The sequence below is a fragment of the Parasteatoda tepidariorum genome, chromosome 1 (assembly GCF_043381705.1).
Source record: "Parasteatoda tepidariorum isolate YZ-2023 chromosome 1, CAS_Ptep_4.0, whole genome shotgun sequence".
In the NCBI taxonomy this organism is placed as follows: domain Eukaryota; kingdom Metazoa; phylum Arthropoda; class Arachnida; order Araneae; family Theridiidae; genus Parasteatoda; species Parasteatoda tepidariorum.
Genome location: NC_092204.1, coordinates 38,466,109 through 38,477,872, shown reverse-complemented (window position 1 = coordinate 38,477,872; position 11,764 = coordinate 38,466,109). Strand labels below are relative to the sequence as shown.

At 35.3% G+C, this 11,764-nt stretch overlaps 1 protein-coding gene across 1 annotated transcript in view; it reads right to left on the bottom strand.

The window, feature by feature from the left end:
- The window catches only part of LOC107447028 (DNA-directed RNA polymerases I, II, and III subunit Rpb8), a 49,653-nt gene that overhangs the window by 14,136 nt on the left and 23,753 nt on the right, over positions 1-11,764 (bottom strand). Inside the window, exon 3 of the mRNA XM_016061844.3 lies at positions 606-783. Within this exon, the coding sequence (XP_015917330.1) occupies positions 606-783 (178 nt within the window). The remainder of the gene's footprint in view (positions 1-605; positions 784-11,764) is intronic.

Sequence of the window (11,764 nt, the reverse complement as noted above, 5' to 3'; positions counted from 1 at the left end):
AATATCATTTGAAAACTTGGGCGAGCCCATTGTTATAGATGGAGGGTGGTCATAATGTAATGGCTCTTCAGTATATATTGATATTATGCTACCCTCGACTGATACCCTCGAGAAAATAAATAAATAAAAATAGCATAAAAAAATCCATTTTAAATATTACAAAAAATGAATAACTGAATAAAGGCAAGAAAAAGAATGAAAAAAAAGTTCTTAAGGTTTTACTTATTGCTACAAGCACTTTAAATTTTGACAATTTTTCCTCATATGTACTACATATTTTCATGTGAAATTGTCCATTTGCCAAAACAAATTACAAAACGATGGTAGATGGTCTATTAGTTGAAACAAATTACAAAATGATGATTGTTGAGAATTAACGTTTTTCTGCAGATTATAGAGGGAAAAAAATCGTATTTTTACCAATAGATTAAAAAAAATACAAAATCTTTGAGCTGAGCTTACGACCTAAGACTCAGTGCAATTAATAAAAAATATAAAACATAAAAACATGATTTTATTAAATGGTTAGAAAAAAAAATTTCCGACAGAAAAAAAATAGAAAAATAATGAATGCAAACATTTGTCGCATATGCAAGTATACTCACAGTCTTGAAGCTTCTGATGCACCATCGTCTCCTTCTATACGATATATTTTTCCATAACATACATATTCGAATGAGTCAGCTCGTGACGGACCCCCTTCGCCGATGTTATTCCACTCACCATCATCGGGTAAGCCACTTTCTTTCAGAGTAGAAGCAATTACCAGACGGAATTTATCTCCTAAAATAAATAAATAACACATTATTTATATTCATTTAAAATGCCACCTAAGTGAAACCTTCACATGGATAAAAGAACATAACTAGGGGGAGTCCACTCTCTTCTCACAGAGCCCGCCAAACCTTGGAATTAGTTCAGATCACTACACAATCTAAGCTTGCTTTGCTCATGTATTGGATATTACTCTATTTTAATCAGATACTCTTCATAAAATTAATTTCTAAAATGTGATACATATTCATCCAAGGCAACCTTTAATTCATATACATATTTCGGCAGTATTCCGTATGGGTTAGTTTTCAGAAACTATTATTACAGCACTTATATTAGTACATTAGATAACTGTCCATAATTAATTTAAGCATCTCTGGCGTCGCTAATAGTGTGGTGATTTTTTTATAGCCTCCTGATACAGAATAGTACCTACAGTTCTTTAGAAAATGTGTAAAAACCAAAGAAAAAGATAAGAAAACGAAGCAAAAAAGCACCAAAACAAAACTTTTAAATTTCAATATATTTCAACAACGTTATTCAACACTAGTAGCATAAAAGTGGATTATACTTTAGAGTCATTCTATTTTGACAAACGAAACTTTCAAAGCCGATTTTACTACTCTTTTTACTTCAAACTTTAAGATCAAAAAATAATTTATATTCATGTACGTGGATTTATAATGTAAAGTGCACAAATCCCCCACCCTGAATAACTTTGGATCTAACGATAGGATTTTCACATACCGGGACTTGAACTTTATGGTTCACAGGGGGGGGGGACCTCAAATATCAGGTCAGAGGAGTAGGTAGAGAAAGTGACCGACTCCGACTCCTAGAATTTTAAGTTTAAAAACTCTGACTCCAACTCCCTCATATGTATGTAAACATAAACACATGCGTTACACTTTATTTTTTCCTTTAAAAATTAAAAGAAATAATAGATGCTATGGGAAAAGAAATGACTGCATAGCAGATTATTTATAATAATTAGCATTTATTACGAAATGGAAAAATTAGCATTAGTAATTTCTAAGAAACAGTATAGCTACGGAAAGATCTTAATTCGAGGACCGTAGTTCCGATTTGATAAATTTCAGACTTGAAAATAGTATTTCCACACTAATTTGAATAGGAGTTAGAGCTATTACTATTCTATACTACTTCTTTCAACTTTTCAGGACAGATTTGTATATTATAAGTTTTAAAAAGAGATTTCTTGTAAGGAGTAATCATATTTCTCTACTTCCTCAAGGGCTGTGTACAAATCTTTGTATTTTTCATTTTTATATCTAAAGGCTCTTAGTTCTTTATTTTCATTCCCTTTGCCTTAGCCTTTCCAATATTATCCAAATATTTCTCAAAATCTAATTCATCATTGAACGAGGACGATAGAGACTCAGTTGCAATGTTAGTAGTCTGACAGCCCTGATTTGGATGCTCCAGTTGTTCTGAGAATAATTTCAGTTTTAGTGAAAGTTCATACATGTCTTTTTTTGCCTTTTTAATTTGTCCGTGATTCAATATACTTTCGGTGTACACATTAATCCTAGTAAGATACCATTGTCTAGTGAGCTTGTTTTTTTTCTCTTCAGTTGTTTATTAATGTGTCAATAAAATAGAAAATTTATAAACAATAATTAATATAGATAGTTCATAAATAAAAATAATAACTTAGTTTGTCATTATTTTTTTTAAATTAACTTTAATTTCAAATTCAAATTGTACAACAACAACTGGAGTCAGAGTCAATGTGTTTTTAGCCAAAAAATCTGCCTTACTCCGATTCTACGACTCCGAATCCATAAGCCTATCAAATATACTAATTTGTGCAAACAATATTTTACGTTACGAAATCAGACACAAAAACGTACTTTCGCTGAATAAACATTTTTTCCCCGACAGATTTGGATTCCTTACCCTCAATTTTCAATATACAATTTTTTACATTATTTTAAAGAATAAATTCAATATGGCAAAGTATAACGAATATATTGTACGAATCAGTCTAATATTTCCTTAGACATAAATTTAAAAAAAAAGTAGTACAGTTCAAATTCGATTTCTCGGGAAAATTTTGCCATAGATTTTGGAATAAAAAAAATTATAATTCTGAAAATCGCCCGGATTTTTAATAAAAAAAAGCCTTAAAAAATGGGTTTTTTAAACCTATCAAAAATAAATAAAAAAGCCCTCATTAATTAAACTATTTTTTAAATGTCGAGTAACTTTATTTTGCAAACTAAAATTACATACAACTTTCTACTGCTCTTCTATCCCTTATTAATACAATACTTTCTAGATTAAGGTTAATATATACTCCTTCCCGTATTCTGAAGGTCAAAAATGCAAATCAATAAATAAGAAGGAGAAAAAAACGCTTTTTATCAGATTTTATTTAAGAAGAAATAACACATACAGTTTAATTTTTTCTTTAGAGGAGAGGGATGCGGCAATTTAGTCTTTGTGTAAAAATTATGGCAATGTGATTTTGAATTTAAAAGGGAAAAAAATAACAGCATGCTTTATCCCGTCTCGCATGTCAAAAACCGTAACAAAATGATTCTCATACTTCGTAAATTCCTCGAGTACTGGTAAAAAATTTTTAGAATTAGGGAACTACTAACCATATATTGTCGCGCAGAAAGAAGCAGGGTCGAGATGATTGATTACACTGATTTATAGAACACATCTAATATGTTGTTATTGTTGTTACTAATCCTTCATGACCTAGCAACAGCTAGATCTGGTCCATGAATTCTAGCTAAGTCAATAACAAGAAGTGGAGATGTTTTTAGGTCTTCCAAACCCAGACCCAGGCAGTCCAGGATATGCTCCGAAGAGGCTGGCTCTGAATGACACTTATTGCAGGCTGGAAAAATTTTGCAGCCGGAGCTAAAAGGCATTCNAAGTCTCTTTGTGTTTTTTTTTTAATTTTTGAAATCTCACTTAACTTTTTGAAATCTCACCCTGTTTTTGAGAAAGGGTGAGAAATTCTCACCCATTTTTTTTCTGAGATGAAAACACTGCAGTGTCACTTAGGATGGTTTCCAATCCGGCGTCAATGGCGATGAGTTCGCTCCTAAAGACCGAGCAGTTATCTGGATTACGTCTAGAAAGTTTTAAAGAGTGGTTTTTGATTTAAAAAAATTCCGCTTCCGGTCTGACTAGGGTCATTTTTGCTTCCATCGTAAAAAATTTTCATGGCATCTTTAGGGATGTTGCTGATGGCCTCAAGAGCCAACAGTCTCAGATAATCAGGTACTTGTAGGTTTTTGTTCGTGTAGGTTCCCAGATCAGTATGGAAGAATACTTTGGGCAAGCCTTCGACAGGACAGATGCATGACATAAGAGAGGAAGGCTACACCTCTCTACATCTAATATACAAAACATCTAACACATCTAATATACATAAAACGATGTAATTGCGTTTCTGCTTGAAACGCATGAACTCACATGTAAATAAATAAGGAACAGAAAATAACGTAATGGAAGTCACTAGAAATTTTCAGAAGACATTCAAAGAATAAATAAAAGCTTAAAAAACATATATACATATTTACATTTTCTTTCAACTGGGAGGACAGAACTCAGAACCTCTGCTTCGCCAGGGCAATGACTTTTACCGCTCGACTATTCAGACATACATCATAACATCCTCTTTTGAAAAAACAGTGACCTCAGTGTTTCACTTAGTGAGACCTCTGGAAAGGGTCTTGGTGATAGGACCTTGGTATCCTACCTTACTCTCGTTTTTAGTTTGTGGGAGAGGTTTCTTCGATCTGCAATTTTCCTTATCTCCTAAATTTTCGGTTTCACGTGGTACATGATGGATCATAGTATGGTTTCATGCGCACCACGTTGACGGTGTACGTAGTTTTACGCTTTGATGAAGATGCGACGTCTTCGACTTCATACGTAACCTGTGATAGTTTTCGTTTTATTCTGTAAGGTCCAAAATATTTTTTTAATAAATTTTCAGACAACCCTATCTTCCGAACAGGTCTGAAAATCCAAACAAGCTCTCCTGGGGCATAAGACACTGGTTGGTGTTTTACATCATATAGCTTTTTATCTTTTTCTTGTCTATCGATTGTACGTATACGAGCAAGTTGTCTCGCTTCTTCTGCTTTACAAAAAATTAGTTTCAAACCCAGGTTGATGAGTAAATATAGTATCTAAAGTTGTTTCAGCTTCATAACCATGGAGAAGGTAATATGGCGTGAAACCGGTAGATTCTTGTTCGGCGGTGTTGTAGGCGAAAGTAACGAAAGGTAAAATAATAGCCCAGTCTTTTTGCTCTACTTCAACATACATCGATAATATATCAGCCAAAGCATTGTTAAATTTTTCTGTCATACCATTTGCTTGAGGATGGTAGGCTGTTGTAGTACGATGATCAACATTGAAGAATTTAAATAATTCCGCTACCACCTTTGAGAGAAACACAGTTCCATGATCAGAGATTAGGACTCTCGATGAACCATGCTTCAACAAAATATCCGCAAGCAGGAATTTCATTATCTCAAGAGCTTCACAGCATTGGGGAGAGTTTTTGTTGTCGCAAATCTGGTCAGATAATCAGTGCAAACTACGATCAATCTATTTCCATGAAGTGACTTCTGAAAGAGTCCTAGTAAATCGATTCCTGTTCTGTGAAAGGCTGCTTCAGTAGGTGGTATTGGCATCAAGCTTCCAGGTTGCATTTGTGGTATACGTTTGCGGCGTTGGCATTCTTTACAATGAGACACGTATCGTCTAAAACTACAGTAAAGTCTTGGCTAGTAGAATCTTTTCCTTATTCGATCTAACGTTTTAGCAAAGCCCAGATGACCTGCTGTAGGTGCATCGTGAAAATGTTGAAGGATTTCTTAGAATAATTGAAAGTGAATAATCGGCAGCCAATCTCGACCCACAGAATCATTTTTTTTTAAATTTATTATTATTTCCAATGCAGATTATGAACAGTTACAGCAGAAAACGAGTAAAAAGAAAGAACACAGAGTGCAACAAAAAATGCTGAAACCAGAATAATAATTCCGCTTAAAAAGTACGCCATCGATTACTTTTAAATTTGAGTGATGACTTTCTTGGCCTATATTCCTTTTCATAGCAGTTATTTCCTCATCTTTATCCTGTTCCTCCGCGAGATTTGAAACGACTGTTAAACTCTTTTCCGTAGCATTTTCAGTAGGTGGTAATGGATGTCTCGACAATCTGCATCGTTATGTCTGAGGTCGTATTTATAAACAATGGTAACATCGTATTTTTGTAATCTAAGAGCGCATCGAGCTAATCTTCCTAAAAGATCTTTTAATCCTTACTTCTTAGGATTTAAACTAGTACTGATCTAATACCATAGCCACTGGAATCAGCGTGCAGCTCTGTGGGGACATCATGATCAAATATACCCGTGTTAGAGCGGCCTTTAAAATTTCAAACGAGGAGGGTTGTTCTTCTGGCCACATGAACTTCTCATCGTTTTTAAACAGTTTCTGTAGTGGGTACGCTTTGCTACAAAAGTCTTTTAGAAACCAATGATAGTATGAACAAAGTCCGAGGAAACTTTTGAAGTCTGTAATTAAAGTAGGTACGGGATACTTAGCGATACCCATAACTTTATCGGGATCTTGCTCTACTCCTTCTGCACTAATGACTTTACCAGCATTTCCTTGTATTCTGTTGCAATCCTGCTGTATAAAGACAATTTAAAACAATGCTTAGAAGTCGCACGTGTTCGTCAAAAGTATCTGAGAATACTACAATGTCGTCGGGATAACACAAACAAATTTTTTCATTTCAAATGCCGTTGTAAATTATCCATCATTCCTTTAAGGGTTAAGGGAGCACTACAAAGTTAAAACGGCATAACCATAAATTCTTACAGGACATCAGGGGTTACAAAAGCAGTTTTTTTTTTCGATCAGCTTCATCGCCTTCTATTTGCAAAATATCCAGGAAATGAGTCCTTTGACGAGAAGTAATCTGCGTTCTTTAAACAATCCAGAATATCGTCTACCCTAGGTAACGGATATACATACTTTTAGGTCACTTTATTTAATCGCCGGTAGTCGAAGCCAACTTCCGTCTTCTTTTCTTGACAAGAACCACAGGAGAAGACCAAGGACTTAAGAGATTCCTGAATGATGTCTCGAGCAAAAGAATTTTGTCTACTTCGTCTTGTATAATACGTCGGTCAGCAACTGCTTGGCTCATAGGCTGATGATTTCCTGTGTTTATATGATGTTTCAAGCCGTTTTTGGGCCGATTTTTCTTCGGCAGAAAAACATTTTTGAATTCTCTTAAAATATTACTCAAGCTAGCCCTCTGTTCAGTTGTTAAGCTTACTAACAAAATTTACTTCAGATCCTATTACTCCTTTGTCCATTGATTCAGCTACATTTTCAGCGTCAAAACTGCAGAGACAGTGTTTTTCTATTTCCTCCGCATGCCCAAGGCATATATCCTTGGGAAGGCAAGTAGAGTGATTAGAGAAATCGGAAACCCATACACGGAGTTCATTTTTATTCTTCTATGTAAAAGACGATGCGAACACTATATTTCGTTGCAGTGTTAGAAATCTACTGCATTGAGTCAGCAAACTTTTGCTCTCCTTGCACCCAATTGTTGTTTCCACTTGAATTATTTTTATGGCCATAAGAGGAATATCGCAATCCTCTACTACACAAAGTCGGCTTTGTCAAAGTTCTTTATGCACTATTTCGTCCCAGGTATCTTCTAGCACCAGTTCTTTGCGGCCACAGTCACTAATAGCCTGTGAGGCGTGTAGGAAGTACCAACCCAAAATCACATTATGGCTACATTTTTCCAGATGAATTCGTGCGGCTGTGTTTCGTTGTTGACTGTCAATCTTATGGCACAACGTCCAATCGGATTAACGTATTTGCCGTCTTTCATTTGTGCCACTGATGCAGGTTTTACTCCCTTTGCGACCATACCATTGAAGAAGGGCGCTTCTTCTAGCTTTCCACTGAAAGCCTAGATGGGTAGCGACTAGAACTTCTGTATTTCTACGCCTATATGGGGAAGGTTATCGTCATCGTTTTTCAAATTGTGGCGATGAATTCCTTAGTTGACTACTGGAACTAAAACTTTCGTCTGAAATGATTATCTCTCTTTGTCGTGGGTTATAGCCTTGAAATGTGTCTTTCTCGGCATTGTGTTATCCTTTGTTCTCCAGATATCAATTTTGCGACGGGGTAATTAACGACGGAGCGGTTCATAAGTTTTCCGAGAAGAAGCAACTGTAGTTCCAGATGGTTGACGGCGTAGTGCTTCGAAGTTTTTTTTTTCCAAATGGCAGGCACTGAACTGTATTCTTCGCTTAAGAAGATGCCGGAATTGTTACTCATTTTACGTTACCCAGTGGGCAGCTGTGAACCAAAGTCACGGAGGAGAGCAACATTACCCACGCCACACTGCCACAAACCCATTCATAGGGTGGGCCACATTCACACATCACACACAACAGAGGACAACACAACAGAGAAACATCCATGCCCAGAGCGGGATTCGAACCCGCAGCCATTGGCTCCGCAGTCAGGCGCGCTAACCGCTCGGCCACCTGGCCGGCTGTGCTTCTAAGTATGAAACAGGTATCGTTGATATAAAACTATCGAAATCTTTGTTTCTGTTGAAGTTTGTTTCGGTCATGGGTGCTAAGGTCTTCACAACTTCATATCGCATAACTTCTAAACTGCCAATTGTTGGTTCAGGAGTTGGAACAGTAACAGGAAATAGCCAGGCGATTTCTTTTTCTACCACTTGGCGTATCGTTGACAATAGGTCAAAATTGTCTTCAAGGGAAGCAACGGGTACGGCATTTGGCAGTCTTTCAAACTTTCATTCGATTAACACGTCGCTGCTGCCACGAGTCGACATGTTGAGACAGCATTTAATGAAAGCGGCAGTCGTTGTCACTTCTTTTGTGAGTAGAACTTGATAAATATTTTCCGCGATGTCATTCATAAGATGAGAAACCTTGTCTGCTTCACTCATGCTAGGGTTTGACGCGATGGCATAATCATAGTACTGCTTATATACAGTGCGTAGCCAAATTATTCAACAAAAAATAATCACCTTTTAAGCACTTTTCAAGCACTCAAAAATATTTTTAAGCACTTTAAAAAAATATCATGGGCAGGGTTGGAAAGTTTTTGACAATTGACGGTTTTATCTTGTTTTAACCGTCATGTCAACAAAATAATAATAATAATAAAAACTTTGGCATTGTTTTTGACAATTGTCAAAAATCATGAAATTTTGAATCATGTAAAACGAATGACGCTACGGACTGACAATATAGCCGAAATAGATTGGGGTTGAATTAATTGCGAAAACGTTGAATAAACCAATGCAAACTGTGTCTCTTTGCATAATTCGAAGCGAAAATCGACATAGTAAAGGAAAAATCTCCTTTTGAAAAAGGGAAAATTAAGCACTTTTTAAAAACACTACGCCCCCTGTTATATGTATGAAAGGCTGGTTTCTCCCTGTTGTTGAGCTCGGGTCTTAAATTCTTCTTCAGCATGGCGTACTGCTGGAAGATGTCAGAAAATGTTTCTTTTAATTCACTTCTGAAAGCTGTCCAAGATGTTAATATTGATGGCCAAGATGTTAATGTTTCAAATCAAAGCTTGGCTGTTCTGCTAAGAAAAAAGTAAGCATTTGCAAGGCATGTCCCATCGTCCCATTTGTTATATTTGGCGACACGATCATATTCTTTTAACCAAGCTCCATGATCTTGGTTGGATTCTCCCGAAAAAGAAGATGGATAACGAATGTGCTGGACAATTGAAGTAGTGACAGGTGTTTCAGACATTTTTGACTATCCTGGCTCAAATCCTCTTAAGCGGCGACTCCTTCCTAAATCACCGGCCACATCTGCTTGTGTACCTGGCGGCTCCACCAAATGTCGCGTAGAAAGAATCGAGATGATTAATTACACTGATTTATTGAGCACATCTGATATATTTCTCATACTCATCAATGAAGTTTGAAGTTTATAGAGGTTTGAGGAACCAACAATAAATTAGGAACGGAAAATAATATATTTGAATACACAATAACAAAAAATGTAGCAATTAATTTGTATATTGTAACAATTATTTTGGTTACTATATGCGACGATAGCACAAAATTTCGTAAACCTAGATTAAATATGTATAAAAATATAGACATTTATTTACATATATATATACATATATATATATATTGTCTAATGTTTTTTTGCAATAACTTTAAAATTATTCAATAAAACTAGGAGGCTTCGCCCCCTGCTCGCTGGAGCTCGCCAACCCCCGGAACTGCTTTCGCAGTTCATTTCGGATTGCTTCGCAATCCAATGCTCGCTTTGCTCGCTCATTGGATACGTTCTTAACGTCTATCTTTTGTATACTTTTTTGAATACTGAAGTTCCGAAAACTTTTCACTGTAGAAANTACTCGTTTTTTTGGGAATTAATAGAAATATTTTCATGATGCTTAGAAAGTACATATTTTAGATATTAAATTTTAATATGTCTTTAAGAACTGAATAGCTTTGTTGCCAGTTTCATTGTATTTTTTTTAAAAGGAAGAAAATGCGCAATTTTTGAAAGAAGATTTTTTTTATTTATTTAACCATTTATTGATGTTGACAGTGAAAATTAATATGAGAAAAAAATTGAAATTTAAAATGAAATATTATTTTTTTAGTATTGGAGTATAAAGTTTAATTTTTTTTTTAAAAAATGAAAATACATTAATATTTTTAAGCTTAAATTACAGTAAATATCCGGCAAAAGAACAGTGAGCAAATTTGTCTCGAACTCATTTATAAAACATTTGTTGAAATATGTGCCGTGGTTATGGAGTACCGCAAAAGTAAAGTTTTTAAAACCATTACAGTAGATTCAATGGAAAGAGAATTCAATCGAAAAATAATTACTTAAAAAACACAAATATTACAAACATTGCTTTCTCTTAATGCAAATTGTAATACTCAAACCAAGCATCAGAGGTCAGTACATTGATCATTTAATTTTATTATGAATATATGAAGAATTATAAAATCACAAATTTTTGCGAAAATAAATACAATATAAAATAAATATGCCCACACTATATATAAAACGCGCTCTTATAATCCTGTAATTGTAGCAAAAAATAGTAGTTTCTTCGAAAAAGCAACTAGATAACAATCCCAAGATTTGACAAAAACTTTATTTTATTATAATTATGTATGAAAACTCCCTATTCTTTTTTGTATGTTTCCCTCTTTTTTGAGGAAAATAGGGTGATTAGAGGGAGAGAATTAAAACTTTTCTAAATGGGAAAGTGAGAGATTGCTACCGATGTATTTTTTCAAACTTAATCGAATTAAACCACTTACGAGACGATTGAACCTATAGTTTAAAAGTTTAAAGGTCTTATCTACACAAAATACAAACTTGTACTTGAACATAGATACCCATCTAGTATTACTATCCAAACAAGTGATACATCATTTCCTATAGTTCCTTCACATAGACTGAATGAGATAAAAGTTAAGTACTTTGTTAGTTTATACATATACAGGGTGTCCCAAAAGGTCGTTTACAAACTAAACATGCTGGTCTGTCATATCATGATGAACAAGATTTACATAGGAACTTGTGTCCGAATATTAAAGCTGTGACCGCTAGCGCGATAATTGCACGAAAACGGGAGAGTGGGAAAAACAATCATTTCAGTCGTGGACGTTGAAGGAGAAGGATGAATGAGTTTAGTAACGCAGAAATGGCCGACATGCATTACGTATACGGCGCCGCTGATGGAAATGGACGAGCCGCGGCACGGACGTACCTTGAGCGCTTCCCAAACAGACGTCAGCCAAGTCATGTTTTGTTTGGACGATTGCACCGCAGATTATGTGAATCAGGTGCTTTCGTAGCACGTTGCCACATCGGTCGAGAACGTGCTACACGCACACCTGTCGTAGAGGAAACCGT